Source organism: Pogona vitticeps, chromosome 12 (genome assembly GCF_051106095.1).
Source record: "Pogona vitticeps strain Pit_001003342236 chromosome 12, PviZW2.1, whole genome shotgun sequence".
NCBI classification, from domain to species: domain Eukaryota; kingdom Metazoa; phylum Chordata; class Lepidosauria; order Squamata; family Agamidae; genus Pogona; species Pogona vitticeps.
The window spans coordinates 26,023,173-26,043,591 of NC_135794.1; the positions used below are offsets into that span (position 1 = coordinate 26,023,173).

Genomic DNA, 20,419 nt, shown 5'->3' on the forward strand with positions numbered 1-20,419 from the left:
TTTTTGGGTCCTTGCGGCGGATCTTGCAGCCATGTAACATTTTCCATATGTGGCTCTTGATGACAGCCATGGCATTGCCGTAGTGGCAGGCTGGGCACATCGCCCGAGGTGGACGGGCTTGCCGTTCCCAGCGTCCCTCTCTCCACCGGCTGTGCTGGCCAGGGCAGATTCAAGCACTGGTCCGGCAACAGCTGGAGAACACAAGTAGCAGCTCCGTTCTGCTGCTGCTGCCGTGGAGAATTTAGTGTGCGAATTGGCCCTGAATTGTTGTGAGTTGCAGGCCTCTTTCAAAGTAAGAATATTAGATCTGAATTTGTATTTAAACGTTGTATTTATTTCCAAATGTTGCTGTTGCCTCATTACTGTAAGCAACAATAAACGTTCTTAGAGGTCATCAAGTGAAGCTTGATGTGCCACAGTCTGTAGGCGCTTTTATTACTGTAATCAGGGTTGTGGTTCACTTTGTTGAAGTTTCATTTGAAGGAAAACTTTGCCAGGTGGTGGAGGAGAGGGGTAAGGAATACTTTCCTCCTTCAGCTCAGAGTTGACTTTTGAGGGGCTTCCTTCCCCCAGGTTTGAAGGAACTGAATTGAATGTTCTTGGAGAGCTGAAAGCCATGGGAACCACCATCTATTCTAGGGGATTCTTAGTGAAACTGTTGCATTTTATGAATGTTACAAAGTTTCTGGGGTCTCTTCGAAGCCCAGGTTAACCAAGCAGCAAAATGTTACGTTATCCCCCAAAATGCCCTGTTGATTGCGCTTAACTGTCCTGGCAGCTCCTTCCACTAGAGTTTTTTAAATGGGATGTTTTTTCGGTGGTTCTAGCAGTGGCTGTCAAAAGGTCTCCTCCCCAATAATCCTCCTGATCTGATTTTTGAGCAGGAGGAAACCCAGGAATTGCTGCTTGTTAGTGATAGCCTTAAACCCTGGTGTTTGGTTTAAAACAGCCTGTTCTAATTCCAGTGCAGTGCTGGCTTGTAGACCATTTCATAGTTCTTCTATAAAATCCGTGCAGTCCCTTGTGATGTAGATACATTTGGGGTGTGGAGAGGATGTTGCTGTAGACTTGACTGGCTAATCAGAGAGGAAGCATTAATGCATTGCAAAGATTGCATAATCCTGCTATGTGGGTTTTATGCAGAGTGTTCCTGGGTATGCAGTGTGTCCGGTTCATTATAAATCCTAACTCTGTGATCTAAGGGGATAACCTTGCTTAACCAGATAGAGGTGCAGGTTTTATCACAAAATGCTTTCTTTTGTCTCAGGTGGAAGTGGGTCCTGGTTGCCTGCTTTACCCGTCTTGCCAGGTTCAAGCTCAGGCAAGACTGGAGATGGTTTCCTTGATTTTGAACGTGTTCTGAGTATCAGTGTTGAGTCTGTTTTGACATGATTCCATGCCTCTCCCCTCAACCTCAGCGTTGCTCTAGAGAAATAAATGCCTTTTAGATTTGGCAACAAAGGGAAGGCAAGTTATACTGTAATTTAGTTTTGCTCCCTTTCCTTGAAGAGCTCCTTCGGATGTCTAAGGAGTCAGAAGACTCGCCCATGTGACAATTGTGGTATGCCCTGGCACTGTTTCTTTTTCAGATAAATTTTGGATCAATACAGATACACAGTTGGTGATTTCCAAAGCTAATTTCGAATAGATTTTTAAATAGGCAGGCACTTTCCAGCTCCCCTTGTCCACCCCACTCCACCCCCCAGGGCTGGGAATATATTTTCATTGATTGCTGCTTATAAACCCATAAGGAACATTGTGCTGCCACAGGAGTACAGTATTCATTGGAGAAATTTCCAAGACCTGATTTAAATCTTGGAAATGATCTAGTGGCCTGGGTTTTTTGTAAGAGATTTTTTAAAATGAGGATTTGGAAGCAGAATGATTCCTCTGGCCTCTGTGTTTCCTTCTCCTTCTGTCACAACTGAGGGAGAACTTCCTATTTCGCCCTTTCCATCATCGCCCCGGCTCTTCCCCCTCCCACCAACAGGTTCCTGTTTGTGTCAGCTGTTTTCCTGCCCAACCCCAGTTGCTCCATCATCTTTCCCTTGCCGAGCCTCTTGCTGCTGACCGACCGCCCCTCCCTTCCAGCCTTCCCTTCCGCCGGGGTCCCTTCGCCATCCCCATCCCCAGCCAGCTGCTGGCTTTCTTGTGAAGACTTGCCTTGCCTTGCCGCCCTCCTCCTCCTCCTCTCTCCAGCCTGACAATGAGCTCACTCTTGGTGGGGCTTCCCCTTGCTGTCACCCCGAATCCAGCTGTTCTGCTTCTGGGCCGGCTTGCTTGGCAGCACTGGAGCCTTTTCTGTTTGCCTTAGGGATTCAGGGAATCCCTTAGGCCGTTGAAATGAAGGCGAAAGTGGCGGGTCTGGTGGGGAACATCTGTTTCTGTCAGTTCCAGCTATTAATGGAGAAGCAATGGACTTCCTCCAATACTCTTGTATATTTAGATTGATTAAACCAAGTGTCAAAAAGAGGAAGAAAACCCTCATTCATTCTTGGGCAAAACAATGTGCCTCCAGTAAGCAGTCACTGTGACAACTGCCATTTGCAGTCTGCGGAAGACAATAAGCCCCTTTTGCGGAGGCGCGCTCTTTCTCCGCCTGAATCACTGGAAGTAGCATAGGAAATTCCCTGAGCTGCACACATTTGGTGACAGAGCAAAACACTCATCCCACTCATCCAGAATTCTTAGAATTTCAAGGGAGGCTTGAACTCTTCGTTCCGGCCAAGGGGCCACAGCTGTAGCCTCAAGAGTGGGGCTTTAAAGGCATCTTCAGATGCTGTTCTTTCAGGTCAGAAAATATGCTTTAAATTTAACATTGTGTCCTACACAGCACTCATTTGAGGGGCCATAGCGGCTGATGGAACCGATAGCATAATCCACTAACAGAAACAACAAGCCAAAGAGCCAAAAGCAAGGGCTCTTCTAATACATTCTAATACGGGAAGGTGAAAATTGACTGGAAAACCCTGAAGACCCAGGAGAAGGCTTCACGTGGAACTTAGCATAACGGCCGCAGAAATGGATGTTGGGCGCTAAGAGAGGGGAGCCAAGTGAGTTAATGTCCTCTGTAGTCTGACAAACCATGATTATGGAGAGGGGCAACCCTTTAGGGTCAATTGGGTGCACTTTCCATAAGCCTTTGCCAGCATTGCCAAGGGTTGTTCTTTGGCGACGCAGAGCCCCCCCCCCCCCCAAATCCTCTGCTGTCTGAAAAGCCTCTGGCAGCAGCAGGGCCTTGTCTTTGAAGCTTAGCTGGCACTGAAAGCCCCTGGCTGGGCGGTAGGTGTTTCGTTTGGGGCAAAAGGTAGAACAGAGAGCCAAGCTTGTTATCACCCTTTCCAAGGAGCTCGAAGAAGGAAAGAGAGAGGAAAGATGTCGTCTCGGTAGATATGCTGGACGCCGTTGGCGTAGACGTTGCAAAGGGTCGAGTGCCAGAACTTTGAACCAGCCAGTGCAGGAGGGTTCACACTGGTTTGTTAGACGGCCCGTTGGTGCTGGACTGGATTTAACCCATGCCTGGTTTAGTTGCCAGACAGAGTGCCAATTCATGGCGGTTTCAAGCCTGGCCGGGCAAACAGATGTGTCCTGGCTTTAGCCCAAAGGAGGAACTGAGGGTGAATTCAGATGGGATTTCCTCCTTTTAACAGAAAGCGGCGGCGGGGGGGGGGGAGACAAACAAAGTCTGCTCCCGCCTGAATCCCAGCTGTTTAGTACTCAAGGAAGCTCCGCCCCCTGACTTGTTGGCGCCAAACCGTCACCCCTTGCAGTGTTGTGAGGACTAGCTTGCAGGAGGGCCAGCCAGACCCCCTGCCCCTGCTAGTCCAGCACTGCCCCCCCCCACTTACCCTTGGCAGGACCCTCTTCCTTTTTTCTCTTTTTGTTCCGTTTTCTGCCATGGAGATGACCAGGGTGCTAAACAGGTTTTCTTTTCCTCTTCTGTACCTGGCATTGCCTGGCACCTTCCTAGAGCTGAGCAGTAACAGAGCAGAGTGCAGCTGATGTGAGGTCAGTTGCTTTCTTTCCAGATGTTCCTTTCACGAAGGAGGGGGCATGAGAGAGTCAGTAGGATCACTGGATTCAAAAGCCTCTTCCACCCCCCACCCCCCCGCCAAGGAGGAGCAAAGCTTAGCGCCTAAGGAACAGACATGTAAGACAGAATGAGGACATTAGCAGTGTTGCGGGGAGTTGTGTGCCATCCGGTGACAAGGACGGCATGTGTGTCCCTCTTCCCTCTCCCACCCTGACCACGCAAGCCAGCTGGGCTGAGGGAAGAGGCAAGGTCCTTCCTGCCCGTGGTTCTTCCCCGTGGGGTGGCCCTCTCTCTGTTTCTCACCGATTCTTTCTGCCTTCTTTTGACAGGCCTTTGGGAATGCAAAGACAGCACACAATAACAATTCCAGCCGCTTTGGCAAGTTTATCCAAGTGAACTATCAGGAGACGGGCACCGTCCGTGGGTAAGTGGCCGGGAGACCTTGCGGTCGGGCTCTGAGCCTGGGCTGCCCGCACCTGTTTGGATGTCTCCATGAACGATGGGAATGCTGAGCGTCCCCTGCAGCTCGGGGGGGGGGCTTTCTTGCTCAGAAAGAGGTGGTGGGCCCGCCAGGGAGGGCAAAGGGTGGGCCAGCTGTCGGGACCCTCCGCGAGGGGGGGCATATGGACTTCCCAGGTGCTTCTCGCCACAACAGCTTTTTGCTTATTCACAAAGAGATAGGAAAGACAAAACTCTGGAATGAGCGCCCTTTATAATTGGTGGCATAAGATATTGTTCAGCAAAGTCCATTGCAATCACAGTGGCGCTCGCACCAGTTTACTTTGGACAATACTTCAAGTGCAGGTTAAAGCTTACCTTCCTTTAAGGAAAGATACGGGGGCAGCAGAAGGGATTTGAGAGATTAAGCCATGCCAGCAGTTTTAAATGAGGGCAAGAAGGCCAGCGCCCTTGTGCAGAGCCACACAACGCAGCACGTACCTCTGCTCTTTATCCCAGCAGACGCTGCTTGTGTGCAGGTCCTGTGGCCGAGCAACAGTTTTAGGACTGTAAAACTCCCTTCGGTTCTTGCCAGCAGGGGGGAAAGGTCAGGGATGATGGGCATTGTGGTCTGGTCACACATTTAGATAGTGTGCCTTTTGATGGCCCCTCTCTCTCTCTCACTTTCTTTTATCTCCATCTTCAGGCTTTTGAGCGTATGTAGGCCTTAAATAACATGACACTAAGACAGACTTGTTGGGGGGGGGAAAGGGGTAAGGAGAAGATTCACACCCTCTCCATATCTCCTGCTTTGTGTGTGCTGGTATCTCTTGCCCCTTGTTAGGCCTGAAATATATAATATAATATAATAGTTCTCCCAACAACCATGAGGTGTGAAGCTAACCTTCTCTTTTCCTCTAGAGCATATGTAGAAAAATATCTTCTTGAAAAGTCCAGACTAGTTTATCAAGAACATAATGAGAGGTGAGTAATGAATGAATGAAATAACATGTATAAATGAGTTGGGAGAATAACGGAGTGTTACAATACAGTGGTTTTGCTGGAGGGGGGTGTTCCTGGGCTTTGAAGGAGATGAGGTTCAATAGCCACGGTTAGCATGGGCAGCTTTTCCTGCCCTGCTCAGCGGAGGTCCGCCTGGCTGGAAGCCTGTCTCTTTTGGCAGATCCCAGCGCACCCGAATAGTTTCCTCCTACGAGCAGCAGCAGCAGCAGCGAGTACTTTTGAGGTGGGATGGCTGAAGGCAGAGCTCCAGGGTCCCCCAGCAAGGGATTCCAGTTAGGGAAGGCAGCTTGCTCACCCCATCTGTGGCGTCTCCTGCTCACCCACAACCCTGCAGGGCGTGCCAGGGAGCCAAGCGGGATCTCGTAAGGAAGCTCAGGTTTTTAGGAGTCTTGGTGATGCCACTGGCTTTTTTAAACACCATTTTTATTTGTTCTCAGGAACTACCACGTGTTTTATTACCTGCTGGCAGGAGCAACTGAGGAAGAAAAAGCAGCATTTCACCTTAAACAGCCTGATGAATATCATTATCTTAACCAGGTGGGAATGTACTGGCAGCTTTGTAATGGGCGTATATGCTTGTCTTTGGAGCAACGGGCTCTCCTTTCCTAAGGGGGCTGTTTAAAACCAATCATACTGTCATCTCCTCAAGGATTTCATGAGACCATAAATTCATTGTTACAGATAATACGACTAAGGAAGAGACAATGTTTTCAAAGCATTCCTTTCCTTTCCTTTCCTTTCCTTTCCTTCCTCCCTCCCTCCCTCCCTCCCTGCTTTAAATGAGTTGGAAGAATGGAAATGTGTTTGAGGGGTTTGCTGTTTTCCTAAAGAACACAAATTGTTTTACAGTCAAATTAAGTATTAATCACTAATACCTGTCTGCTGGGAAATCCTGCTTGATATTTTCACCCAAGATCAGAGGGGTCTGATCAGAAAAGTTGCATGGCTTTGCAATTCTGCCTGGTAGCATAATGGTTTTCTCCTTTAACAAATAACTAAATCAGCTCTGGTTGTGTCTGTGTAATTAAATCTATTTGGCATTGGAAATACGGCATGCCATACTAATACTTCATAGTTTTTGCATAACTCCAATATGTCATGCATTCTCTTGGGGAGGGGTTGTAGGGTTGGTACCTGATGCAAGAGGACCTGCAGTGGGGGGGGGGAGTTTGGTGCCAGCAATAAAGGCACACACACACACACACCTCCTCCTCCTCCTCCATTTGAGAGCAGCACATTGTGACATATGCTCCCTCCTCCCCAGAACTGGCATTTAATTCTGCAGTTTGCATGAGGGACTGCTGGGGTGAATTGGCTCCAAGCAACCAGCCAGCTGGCCGGCCACCATGGCTTGTAGCAAAGGGGCAGCTCAAGGCAGCCAGTGTACTTGCAGGGAACCGGGCTGAATCCCCTGGCAGGGGGCAGCTTGTCCAGGTACTCAAGAAAGAAGCCGAGAGTCTTCTTGGTTTCTTTCTCTAGCTTCTCGTGAAGAGCGAACAGAGTGGGTGGGGCACTGCCGACCGATGGTCCACCCTTGTGCCTCCTGGCCCATTGTTGGACCCGAATGTGTGGAGCCTGAATCCACTGATGGGACGCCACCTGCTCCTCTGTTGAGCCGCCAGGTAGACAGGCTCCCCTTGTAACACGCCCGAGTCGCCAGGTGCTGCGTGTGCCTTCTCACAAGGCCAAGAGGAGGAACGATGGAGGAGGAGAGGAGTCCAGACCCGGGCGATGCCCTGCCTCCCGTTTGCAGAAAGGAAGACCGGCTTTTAGGAAGCCGGTGGGAGGAGAGAGTGGCGTGGGGTATGAAGCGTGACTTACCCAATCTGCCTTGCTTTCAGATGACAAAGAAACCCCCCCAACAGAGCTGGGAGGACTCTTACAATGACTCTGAGCCGGTCAGTACAAGCACCTCCATCCGTCTTGGGTTGCCGGTGAGAGGCGGGCATTCCACTTTTCGGCAGGCAGCGGGTGGCTCGGAAACGCCAAGCCCCCCGGGGAAAGCCACGGGGTGCAGAGGCGGTGGTGCTCTATCCTCCATGGGCGAGCTTTCTTTTCTAGTCAGCATTTTCCACTTGAGGCAGTGATAGGACCTGAAGGACTTAAACTTTGCCCAAAGAGACTGGCCGAGTTCAGGCAACGTGAGGAGCTGGAATTCAAGGCAGAGACAGGCCAAAGGGAGGAGGCCTACAGGCACGAGAGCAGGCTCTCGCTGGCTTCTCATCAGGACGCCAGAGGTTTCTTATATTGTGGCTGGCCAGGGGTGGGGGGACCCAAGAGCAGGCTGGGGCATCCTCCTGTGGCAGGAGTGGAGCGAGGAAGCACAAGCCTCAGGCCCCTGGTCCGTTGGTCCCTCGGTGCCTGGCCTGTGAATCTGGCAGGAGCCGGCCGGCTGGCTGGGTGATTTCCCGCCGGGCAAACCAGAGAATCAAGCCAACGTTGCTTTTAGGGTCTTAATGTTCTTGTTTGTCAGGAGGAAAGCAAGGTGGGGTGGGGGTGGGGGGCAATTCCCCGCCAGGTTCACACATCACAATGAACAAACCACGGAAGGTCCACCCTTTGTTTAGCTGCTGCTGCTGCTGCTGCTGTCGGTGGGTGGACTCCGACACAAGCAAGCTGCTTTCCCAAGGCAAGACTGGGTTCCCAGGGACTTAATGCAGCCTGTTCTGTTGAAAGGGTTGCTCGGAAGGCCTGTAGAGTCATCGTTTTTTTTTTTTTAAATAAAGCACAGCACCAGGATAGTCAAGGAGAGCTTCTGAAGACCTTTTTGCTCTAGGGAAGGGGGTAGATTTGAACTCAGGCTCGGTAACAATGCCATCCAAAGGGAAACAATTTGCCAACTCCTTTTAAAATTGTTTAAAAAAGAAACTGATGCAATTTTTCTTGTGTGAAGGCTTGTGGTTAGATCTAAGCTTTGTCTTTTTAAATATCTTCTCATCGTGCCATTTTTATTTTATTTCAGAAAGCATGACCGCTCTAACTGCATGTTAACAATTCTAACTTGGATTTATTATTGCCCCTTAATATAATGCCTCAGAAGTTATTTGGTTCCAAAGAAAATGTCCACAAATTAGATGCAGACGTTCAGTTTTAAAGCTTTACTTGATTTTGATTATGAGTCTCGTTGCCTTTTTTTAAAACTTTGAGTGCCCAATAATTTAGTATTGCAGTAAACATGTTGAACACGAAGTTTTAGTCAGCTTGTCTGTGAGATTGACTCAGACTTTGCTGCAGGAGATTGTGGAGGCAGCACCCCCTATATTTGTTGTCTTCGCTTGGCGGAGGCCGTCCTGAAGGCTGCGCTCTGGTCCCCCCACGTGCTGCGCGGGAGGTTTTGTCCTTGGGCCGTGGAGACCTTGTGTCACTTCTCTTTTTTTGTCCTTGCAAACTGGATGTCATTTTTAGAACCCTCTGAGATTGGGACGGCTGCGCGGTGCCCCTGGGTGTTAATGCCTCTGCCCGCCGCCCCCCCCTCTACATGGTGGCTCCATGAAGGGCCATTTCAGGGCCGGCCTGCTCTTCCTCCCACCAGCCAGCCCGCTTTCTCTGCTGACCCATGCCGCGCCTCTCTGCCTTGCTTCGCCCCCAGGCATGGTGGGTCCGGAGTGGGCCTTCCACCTTTCACAGGGTCTTTCTCTCTCATCACCCTCTGGTGCTGGAGAGCAGTTTCGTTCCGTCTCCGAGGCATGGCGGCCTTCTTTTCTTCTATCTCTGAGCCTTTCCCTCTGATCCCTTTTCTTGCTGTGTAAAGAGGAGGCAACCCGATGTTGGAGCTCTGGGGAGCTTTTGAGACCTCACACTGTATTTTGGGTGGGGAGAAAAAATGACATTATACATCTGGACTTAAGTGCATTGGCACATCAAACACTCACACCCTTTTTAAATCTGAAGAATCACAATCTATCTATCAATGTTCTTTTTGTAGGATTTATGAATACTAAATGTGACAATTTTAAAATGTTATCTTAATCCCTATTATGAGAATGAGGATGTTTGTTTGGGTTTACTTATGCTGAGAAAATGTACTTAAATGTGATATTTATAAACATTACAGAGGACAAGGTAATGTTGACCAACTTCTTCAGCTATGAGAACAAAATATTCACATTGTGTTTTGCCAAAGAGAGGACAGAAAAAGTCTTGAAGTAATTTTCCATCACTGCTAAAATCCACTAAAATCAGTTTCTTCATCTTCAGGAGAAATGCAATCTGGCAGATGATTTAAAAAAAAAAAAGAACTTATTTCGCTCTTTATTCGGTGCACTCTTTCAGAATTTCAAGAAAGAAAAAGTTCTAGTGATTTAATGCAGGAAAAAAGTTGATTTTATTAAGATTACATTCCAAATTACATTGGCCAACATAGAAAGGGCTGAGATATATTCAGCCTCCCTGTGTTAACAGAGAGACGAGCAAAAGCCTGCAGAGTGTCTGCATGACCTCCAAGCTGGTAACAGGCAGTGGAAAGGGGAAGACCTTCTGCTCAAGCCTCTGTGAGGAGGGCTTGAATTGCTCAGTCTGAAAACGGCACTGTATGGCAGAGGGCTGCCCCTTCGCTAATTGCTCCTGCTTTTTCACCTCCATAGGACTGCTTCTCAGTTGAAGGGGAAGACTTGAAGCATGACTTTGAGCGCTTACAGTTAGCTATGGAAATGGTCGGCTTTCTCCCCAAAACACGCAGACAGTAAGTTGGCATGCTTTTGTTATGATCAGGGGTTGCCGGATAGTATCGTGTTCTGAACTCATCTTGCAAACGCTCCTGCATGGCTATTTGGTTGTGGCCCATGATGTAGCTTTCCAGCAGACTCTATAAAAAAAAGTTTTGCATTCTCTTGCAGTTAAGAGTTGCTGTCAAGACACAGGCTGTTCACAAGAATGTCTCAGCAACAAAATTCCATGGGAGAAATTACGGACTGCTTTTGTTGTACTAAAATTAGGGAAGTATATTAGAATGGATTTCCTGGCACTGTCCAAGTGCTTCTAACCAGAGCAACATCTGTTCAGTGTTTTCTGGCCTTGTTTAATGACAGGTTCTCTGCAATTCAGACATTATTTAGACTTAATTAGGTGGCTTACTAAAATATTAATTGCATATGTCACAAAAAATATTTGGGGCAGGTGTGTGTAATATTCGCAGTTGTTTTTCATGTCATTGTTGCCTTTTAGAAGCTATTTGATAAAGAGCTTACATTAAAGATGTAGGAATCTTAATATCAAAACTGACTGGAAAAGCCGGGGCACAAACACATGATATTTCTTTAATCTGAGGGTGACAAATAATGCACACCACGAATAAGGTCTTTGCCAACTTGGTGACTTTCAGCCGTTTGCCCTCCCGCCTCCCCCCCCACAAAGTTGTGCCCTTTGTGCTCGGCTGACATCAAGTAACAGGAGGGGGTTGGCCCAGAAGTGTGAAAGCATCATGGATCCTCCTCTGTGGTGGTTTTTCCGTTTCCTTCCTAAGCAAACGATGACAGTCAACCCGGTGTTGTTTGATGTCCCCAGGATTTTTTCTCTTCTGTCGGCCATCCTTCACTTGGGCAACATCTGCTACAAAAAGAAGACCTATCGGGACGACTCCATAGATATCTGCAACCCGGACGTCCTGCCCGTGGTCTCCGAACTCCTGGAGGTGAGCCGTGGGGCCCGGGCAGAGCCTGCCCGCCTCTTCTTCTTTGGGAGCGCAAACGTCTTCGAGGCGTCACTCGTGAGAGAGAGGCCCTCGGGTTGGCTCTCCATCTGCTCCTTTATTGAGCAGGTTCTCCCTGCTGGTCGTGGACCCCCGATGGGGTTCAGGGCGACTGGGGGCCAGGCCACCCGCAGCCCGTGTCCCTTCGAGTCCCTGCAACCAACCGAGGGCCGAGGAGCTCCTTCAGTTCACTTCCAAGCAGCAACATTGGACAGGAACAGATGTAGCCAAGGGAAGAGTTCGAGTTTTGTTAGCTGCCAGTTAAGAAACTGGCACTTCTACCCTGTATCACATGCCAACCGACATATAAGGAGAGGCCCAAGTGCTGACTCGTCAACTTTAGTGGCTGTCACTCTGGCCACCAGAAAACCTGTGGGCTGCTTTGCGTGGCCACTGCTGAGGGAAGGCCCGAGTAGCCACTAGAATGGGAAATGGGCGGGCCCTTGTGAAGCGTGCCGTCTGTGGCACGACCGTTCCTGCGAAGTGGGGTCCAAGGCCTCAGGGTCCGACATTTGTGTGCTTTTACACAATGGTCTCGAGGCCCTGCTGGTATCTTTTGGCCCCGAGGGGCTCCTGCCAAAGCCAAGCTGCCGTAAGAGGATGGAAGATGGCCGCCATCCCCATTTGTGTGTGTGTGTGTGTGGGGGGGATATTGTTGGTTGGTGCTTGAATGCCCCAAGTCATGACCGTGTATTTTCTTCTTAAATTGTGGCTAACGGTGGGATGGTTGGGCCTCCTTTGTTAGGTGAAAGAAGAAATGCTGTTTGAAGCCCTAGTGACCAGGAAGACGGTGACTGTCGGGGAGAGGCTGGTCTTGCCTTACAAACTAGCCGAGGTAGGTGTGACAAAAGCCTCTCGCCTCGGTGAGGTTCCCGAACGGTAGGACCGGGCCGGGGAGTCCCCTCTCTGGCCCCCTCGGCCAGGGCCCAGTCCTTTGGGGAGTCCACGGTTTTGATTCTCCCGCCTGATCTTCTGTTCCGAAGAGCAGCCGGGCCTGTTCTTTGGCAGAGGCGGTGCGGCGCAGCATTCGGGAGGCCCGCGGGAGGTTCCTCCACCAGGAGAGCCCCCTCTGCTTCCCTGGCTCTCTCTCGTTTACCTGTCTCACCTCCCCGGGTTAGTTTGTGTTCTGTGCCCAAGGGGCCTGCTCCGCCTTTGCCGGGTTGTTTACACGCACACAGGGAATCTCTTGTGCACACTAAAGAAGAAGGTTTTGCGAGAGACCGTTTGCAGGGAGCAAGCCTCCAGGAAGAGAGACTTGAGGCCGAGAAAGTGATTTTGAACCCGTTCTCCAGGAGGAGGCAGACGGTTTGATTTCTGTTTCCTTTGCTCAGAGCTTGACCAGCACATGCAAGACACGACATCAGGAAAGGAGGAGACATGAAGGAGCGCCGGGCGGGGGGGATGGGGGAGAAGAGGAAAAAGCAGTAGGGCAACCATCTGCTGTTGCTCCCTTCTGAGCAGATATACTTTCTCTGTGCTATAGGTTCAAATGCTCACAATTTAACGCTCTAAGGCCCCGATGTCGGATTGAAGCTGATTCTCATTACTTTATTGATTCTTAAAAAATAAAAAAGTCAGGGACAGGTTTTATTTCTGAGAGCTGCAGTACAGAGATATGAAAAACCCTAAACCTCTTATGAGGGCTGGCAAAGCAACATTAGGAATTTCTTCCCTTAGCCCCGGTAATCATTCTTTGGACATTGCATTCTCTTCCAGTCTAGTTTAGTTTAGTTTTAAGTATCGCGTGATCTCTTTGTGCGGTTTTGTGGGCTTGGAAGTATTACCTGAGGGAGAGCAATTTGTTCTAAATCCAGGGATTCCAAATGTGGGACTTGCTCCCCCAGGGAAAGGGCCGGCAATAAATAACTAGAGAAGTAGCTGAGTCACTTCTGGCAGATGCCGCCTGTCCTAGTTTTCAGGGCCTCTCTTGGGACCCAGTTCCTGCCACAAAGGGGGGCCAGCCTTTTCATTAGCCCAGTGAGGTCCGTGCGGAGGAAAGAGTGGCAGCAGGTACCCCTCCGTGCGAGCCTAACCTGGGGGTTTTAATAGGGGTGCAGTCTTGCTGTTTGATGGGGCGAGAAGCAGGTGGCCCACATGTGTGGGAGCCACTCACTTCTCCGCCTCCCTAAAGCCCCCCCACCAAGAGTCGTTGGCTGCCACTCCCTCTTTGGAAGGACTGCCAAGGAGCTCTGCAAGGTTTTTCTTTAAAAGAGTATTTTTGGCCTCTAGCATGCCGCGCGTACTCCTTGCACAGCAGTGCTTCGTGTGTAGAGAATCATCCTAGAAGCATGGATGTGTGTGTAAAGGCATATTTGGGTGGGGGGAAGGTACATAGATGGTCCACCCTTGGTCCTCAAGGGGGCTTCCAGGAGGGGGAAAAGGCTGCCTTTTCATCCTGTGGTGTCCAAATTCAGTAGCAAATCTGGCAGCACCAAAATGCCCTTCCCCACCGGCCGCGGGTGGCAGGAACTGGCCCGAGGGACCACACAGGTGGCTCGTCCCTGTGGTGGTTTTGCCTGCTCAGGAGCCCATGTTGAAGAATTTGATTTATCATTATGTACTTTCTCTATTCAAGCTGCTTAAAAGAATGTTACGCTAAGGGAGGATTTACATACAGACGCACACACCTCTCAGCAGGTTTCAAAGTATTATTTGCTTTAGCATTCAAAACGTAGTTAATGTATTAGGTGACAAAAGAAACCAGGATGTTGCCAGTAAAAGAACTTCCGTTCTTCCTGCAGATTAAGACGTAGGGCATGTAACTAATAATTTTGCTGGAAAAGCCAGTGTGGTCTAATCGACAACATTGGGCCAGGAGTGAGAGCCTTGGGTTCAGATGCACGCTCAGCCTCGATGCTGACGGGACTCTTTGAACCCTCCAGACTCACAGAGTCCACCCTCCCTGGGCTTTTGTGACTGGCGCTAGGAGAGCAGCACTTACGCTGCGTTGGTGGAAGAAGAGGAGGCCAGGCGTGGAAGTGTCTCCTCCAAATAGTGACCACCTCCTCTTGTCAGAAAGACAAACTAAATGCAGTGGATTTCTGGGTTGATTTCTAATGATCGTGCTTGATGTTCCAGGCTGTCACGGTGCGGGATTCCATGGCTAAATCCTTGTACAGCGCCCTGTTCGACTGGATTGTTTTTAGAATTAACCACGCACTTTTGAACACCAAGGACTTGGAGGAAAGCACCAAGGTAACCCACCCCCCCCCCGGCCAAAGGACGGGCTTTGTGTGGAGAGCTTGGGAGACGGAGAGAAATGTTGCCCGTTTGGGCTTTAGGAGAATGGCGGAAGAAAAGGGACATGGTTTTTGGGTCCCTCCAAGCTTTTGTCTCCGGGGAAACAAACAAACAAAGGGCCGACCCTGTTGCTTCCTGTCAGAGCTGTTCAGAAAACCTGGCTTTTGGAGTGGTTCAGGGAGCTTTTGAGCCGTGACGCCCTGTGGGGCAAAGCTCCCCCCCCCCGCCTCTCCCCACTCCTGCCTTGAAGACTGGCTTCATCTGAAGGAAAGCCATTTCTGAGCCGAAGGCCAGCCTTCAAGCGCAGGCGCTGAGCAAATAGCGTCCGTGTCAATCCGGACTGGGCCGTAGTCGGTGGCTGGGTGGGGGTGCGTGCACCGTCTTGCCTCTGGCGCTGTGAGCGCCTCACTGGCCAGCCTAGGTTTCGGGGCCCTGCCTGTTGGACTCGGGAGCCTTGGACCCCCTGCTGGGACGAGGGTGGGGAAGGGGAAAGGACTTGGTTCCCTGGCTGGGCCGAGGCCTGTCCTGGCCAAAGCATCTTCCAGCCTGCCTCATTGCCTTCCTTTTGCAGAGCGGAGGGGTGGAATGATGTCGGTCAGTGTCAGCCCCAGTGATTACTGTTTTCTGAGCATGGTTTGGATTAGTGCCGTTTATTCCTGACTTCTGGGTTCATATCTCGGTTGTCCCTAGATTCATGTGAAGATTATAGTCATTGCTTTCAGATGTCATAAGACTGTATGCTTGCTGTGGTTTTTGCTGCCGCTGAATGTTTAGTGCAGAGCCTTCCTCACGACACAGCCCTCCAGCCAAGCAGGGTTATGGGCTTAATGGACCCTAAGCAGGAAGGCAGCTAGAGTGGTCAGCACTTAGCAGATTGCAAATAAATCCCAGTCGTTCAGGCTCCGTGTGGGCCATTGTTCCACACTTGGTATGGGACTCACGTATGGAAAGCTGGTGACGTTATCTGCCAAAGGAACCTGCTGTTCATGGAGGAGAAATTGCTTGTGCCCGTGTGTATTTGTATGCAGCGCTGGTGTTGTAAGATCATCTGTTTTTATAACATCACGAAGCATTCAGCGCACACATGCGCACACCCTGATTTTCTCTTTTTAAAAGCTTTAATCTGCAGGGTAAGTCTCTGATGCAAAGCCATCAGTGTGCTGGGTGACTCTCTCCTAGTAAGTTGCCATCATCTGGAACTTTAAATACTTGTATGCAGAATTAAGATCTGCATACTGGCAAGCTCCGTTTATTAAATCCCCTGGCAAGTCTAATACATACACATTTCTCTCTCTCTCTCTCTCTCTCTCTCTCTCTCATACACACACACACACTCACACACACAGAGAGTATATATGTAGCATAATGTAAAAAACATATATTGTGGGGGGAAAACAGCACATGCCACTGTGTGTAAAACATGTCATGATATATCAAGAAGAAGGAGATCCTTAAATGTAGTTGAATGCCTTCACATGTGAACAAATATATTTCGTTCTGTGTGAAGCTTGTCTAGGCTACACTCTGGTCTTGGAAGGCTGTATTTATTAGTTTTTGGAGACGTAAATGGGTAAGTTTGGCTCTCTGCTTGCATAGAGGAAACCATAAAAGTAAAAATTCCTCATTAACTATTAAGAGATTAACTGGATAGTCCCTAAATAAATCACTCATTAAATAAATCCAAAGAGCCTGGCTTGGCATTAAAACACTCTTTCCAGTACATTGATAAAAATAGCTAAAAGTTTGGCTTCAGAATTTGTGGGTGTGATTCTCACTGGTGCAAATGAAGAGGGTGTTGAAAGCATTCCAACCTCACAGGAGACCCGTCTGTGTGCCTTGCATTGTTTTCAGTGCAAGATTTGCAAGCTTTTGCTCAGGAAGACACTCGGGTGCCTTGGGCTCTGGCACCGCTGGATCCTGCTGCTCCCTCTCGGGTTTGCCCTCACCTTCTGCTCTTTGTGGAGAGCTGAAACGACAGCCAGCGGGGGTTGTTGGCCACTGGCCGCCTCGTAGGGTGGAAGCCGCTCCTGGAGCCACAGCTACCGCCACCAGGCAAACTCTTTGAGGCAGGTGGCGGCAGGCAGTTTTAGATGTGGGGCTAGAAGGGGGACGGGGATGGGGCAGGAGGAGAAGCCCAGCCTGCCCCCCCTCTACTTCCTTTCCAATGCCACAGCTCACGTGCCCCCCCCAGCCTCCTGAGAGAGCCCTCCTTCGTCGCCCACGCTGTCTGTAGGCCACAGCAGTATAAAACGAAGCCTCTGAGCAGCAGGATAGGGCGACTTTGAGAAGGGACTCCTGGTTTTTGTTCTGCCACCCTGCCACACACACACACATGGGATCTCAGCTGCACAGCTTTGTCAAGCCTGAGAAGGCCAGTCTGCCAGATACCACCATATTTTTGCTTTTCCTTGTCTTGCAGACTTTGTCCATTGGAGTCCTTGATATTTTTGGCTTTGAAGATTATGAAAGTAATAGCTTTGAACAATTCTGCATTAACTTTGCAAACGAACGTTTACAGCACTATTTTAACCAACACATCTTTAAGCTGGAGCAAGTAAGTCTGTAAAACGGCAGTTCCTATTTTTGTACGGGCTGCTGGTACCAATGTTGCCCGAGTGGTCCTTCTGCCCCTTGCCTTCGGGCAGATGGCTCTGTTTTCGGGAGGTCGTGGGGGGCTCTGTGGACAGTGAAGTGTCTGGTTGGAGGTTCCAGGAAAACCGCATGCCAGTTCGGGGGACCAGGCCTGCCAGCTGAGAGGCTTAACTTCTCCCTCTCAGCTCACTTCAGGCTATTTCCGGGGCTGCCTTTGTGGGGCCGTTGACAGGTTCCACGTTGCGGTGATCTCAGGAAAGGCCTGGCCCAAGACACTCAGTGGGAGCCCTTTCTCGGCCAAGGCGGGGCTTTCCACGCAGGCTCCGGGGCCCGTTTGCGTTTGGAATGGGGGGTGTGCTCAGAGGCCCCGGGGCGCTCAGCCTAGTGAGATGTGATTGGACTTCCCACGGGGGGGGGGGGCTTGTTGTCGGAAAGGCCCGCATAAGGTTCACCGGGTGTGTGTGTGTGACCGCTAATGTGTGGCATGGCTTTTGTCTCCCTGTGACACCCAGGAGGAATACCGACTCGAAGGCATCACCTGGCATAACATAGACTACATCGACAACTCTGGCTGCATAAACCTGATCAGTAAGAAACCAACGGGGCTCCTCCACCTGCTGGACGAGGAGAGCAAGTGAGTGAGGAGAGCCTTCCGCCCTTGGGATATGCGGGCCTGCACTGAATCGGGGTGCCTCCTTTACCAGGAGCGAAAGGTGTTCTCTCACAGCCCCCTTGCCGTGCCCTTTAAAACTCTCGCTTCTGTCAGGCAGGATGATGCCCCTGGCGCCAAGCCTCCCTCAGGCCCATTTTTTTAATGGGGCAGGTGGGGCTGGTGTGAAAAGGTTGCTGCACCCATGATCGGCTGCCCAGGGTAGCCATCATCCTCTGCCTAATGGCGGGGCTGGTCTTGCAAAAGACACCAGCCTTTCCTTTGGCTGCAGCCGTTCCAGGGTCAAGGCAGCACAAAGCGGAGCCGTAGGTGAAGGGATATTCTGGGCAGGGCCCAGGGAGGAAGGCTTTGTCAGAAACCAGGCCCGGTGGGTGCAGGGCTGGGGGCCCTCTCCCTGCGCCCCCACCCCCCCCCAGGAGGCAGAGGGCTTGGGAAACTTCAGCTATCCCTGGTTTGCAACCCTGAGGGGGTGCAGTGGTCGTAAGCAGGAAGAGAGCGTGTCGCCGGAAGCTCTCTTAGTCCCAGAGGGAAAGTCCCTGCCTGGAAAGAAGAAGACGGTGCTTAGGGTGCTGTCGGGAATCAGCGCTGCTCGGCTCTCCTGCCTTCTGCCCCATGAATTATGCTCCCAAAGCACCCGAGTCCATGATAAGATAGGAAGGCCCACATTTTCATGCACACCTTGGCAGGCCTTCTGTTACTATAATTGTTTGGGGACTCGGAGAAAGAGGGGGTGTCTGGTCTCCCCTTTGGCCCACACAAGGTTGTCGATGGCCCTTTCCATGGCAGGTCAGCTCAGGTCAGCAGGAGGACATGCATCGCATTTGACATGGGGGTGAAGAGGGTGTGAAGGCTTAGAAATCGGCATCAGAACCCTGAGATCTAGTCCTCAGTGCCTCTGTGTTTCTGTTGATGCAGATACCACTGGCTGAGTGGTCACAAATCACATTTTGACTCTTAGTGTTAACATCTTCAGAAACGAGAGAGAGAGAGAGAGAGAGAGAGATCTGAGCTGGGACGTTTCCCTGGAATCAGCTTCTCCTTGTGTGATTAGTGCTTGATCAAAGTCATGTTTACATCCGAAAAGAAAGCTCTCGTATTTTTCCCCTATTGATTTAGTTTCCCACAAGCTACAAATCAAACATTGCTGGACAAGTTCAAGCGTCAGCATGAAGGGAACCTCTACATCGAATTTCCAACTGTCATGGAACCTGCTTTCATCATCAAACACTATGCTGGAAAAGTGAAATATGGCGTGAAGGTCTGTACCGTGTCTGTTGCTACCTATTTCTCTTTAACGGTATGTCTTCCTCCTCCCCTGAGAGTCACGACGATTACGGCAGCAGACGAGGTGGTTCTTCAAGTAGGAACTATTATCTCAGGAGTGGAACAAACGGACTCGAGAGGGGGTGAGTGTGCCAACTCTGGAGGCCTTCGAGAGAAATTTGGACAGCCACCTGACAAATAACCTTTGACTTGTATCCCTGCCATGAGCCTGGGGTCGGACTTGATGGCCTGGTCGGCCCCTTCTGGATTCGCTCTTCTATGATTCTCTGGATCCCCCACGACATGGACATTTCATTCAGTGTGTTGTACATCTTGAACCTGCAGCTTTAAGTGTCTAAGTCTCTTTTCTTCGGCTGGGACACGTGCAGGATATATCCAAGATATATATACCTTTTCTTTATTACTCTCGGTGTAGCTAATCATGATTGGCTGCCCCGTGGTTTCCTGTGGGATTTCAGTCCAGTTAAATGGTGTGGTTTCATTTCAGAATACAGGTCTGGTTCTCCCAGCATCGGGGTGGGCCTCTCGAGAGCTGGGGAGATGCCTAAATGTAGAAGACAGGTATCTTGCACCTGAAGAAATGGATTTGGATCCACAAAAGCCCATCCTGAAACAGATTGGTTCCAGAGTCCAGATATTTTGGCCCGTGGGGCCTTAAGTGGGTCTGGCTTTAGGGTGGGGAACCGCTCTCCTCAGGAGGCTTCCTTCCCTCACCCAGTGAACGTGTCAAACCGAGGGAGGTGAATGACCGAAGCTGGAAACGCAAAGCGCGCGTTCGCTTTTGGCACCTCCCCTCTCCCCCCCCCAAGGCACCCATTCCTGTAGGCTTCCCTTCCCTCCACTCACGGCTTCTGCCCCGCGCACGGAGGAAGTGGCTCCCTCCGAGGGACCGCTGGGTTTTATAAAAAGAGCCCCTTGCCCTGGGCCGGACTTGGAAACCGCCGGTGGCCCAGGGAGGTGCCCTTCTACATCGGTTGCCTGTGACTTGGAATACGTAACCCCGTTCCATCTCCTCTCAGCCCCTTTGAGCCTTGAATTAAAGGCCTTCAGAGAGAGGCTCTGCCATCGCAGAACAAGCGTTGAAACCACCCGGGTCAGATGAAGACGCTGAGGCTGGCTGAACTCCTCCTTCCTTTCCTGTCTTTAGGATTTCCGGGAGAAAAATACTGACCATATGAGACCAGACATTGTTGCTCTCCTCAGAAGCAGCAAGAGTGCCTTCATCTGTGGACTGATAGGGATTGATCCTGTCTCAGTGTTTCGCTGGGCGGTCCTCAGAGCTTTCTTCAGAGCCATGGTGGCGTTTAGGGAGGCTGGAAGAAGACTCACTGCAAAGAAAACAGGTAAGTGTTCAGGATTATATCTATACCCCTTCATATATGTAATTCCTTTTCCTCTTGATTCTTGGATGGATATCAGTGCTTTATATTTTATGGGTAGTTTATGAATTCTG

General features: G+C 50.3%; 1 protein-coding gene across 10 annotated transcripts in view; it reads left to right on the forward strand.

Moving 5' to 3' along the window:
- The window catches only part of MYO9A (myosin IXA), an 85,081-nt gene that overhangs the window by 26,140 nt on the left and 38,522 nt on the right, over window positions 1-20,419 (forward strand). For 8 of the 10 annotated variants that reach the window (XM_072981851.2, XM_072981843.2, XM_072981846.2 and 5 more), the window contains exons 3-14: window positions 4,363-4,457; window positions 5,393-5,455; window positions 5,932-6,031; window positions 7,336-7,392; window positions 10,078-10,175; window positions 10,997-11,123; window positions 11,926-12,015; window positions 14,259-14,375; window positions 16,840-16,974; window positions 17,525-17,646; window positions 18,799-18,940; window positions 20,114-20,309. In XM_072981851.2, coding sequence (XP_072837952.2) covers window positions 4,363-4,457; window positions 5,393-5,455; window positions 5,932-6,031; window positions 7,336-7,392; window positions 10,078-10,175; window positions 10,997-11,123; window positions 11,926-12,015; window positions 14,259-14,375; window positions 16,840-16,974; window positions 17,525-17,646; window positions 18,799-18,940; window positions 20,114-20,309 — 1,342 coding nt within the window. The remainder of the gene's footprint in view (window positions 1-4,362; window positions 4,458-5,392; window positions 5,456-5,931; window positions 6,032-7,335; window positions 7,393-10,077; window positions 10,176-10,996; window positions 11,124-11,925; window positions 12,016-14,258; window positions 14,376-16,839; window positions 16,975-17,524; window positions 17,647-18,798; window positions 18,941-20,113; window positions 20,310-20,419) is intronic. The other 2 variants (XM_072981847.2, XM_078381036.1) reach the window with 1 other exon arrangement.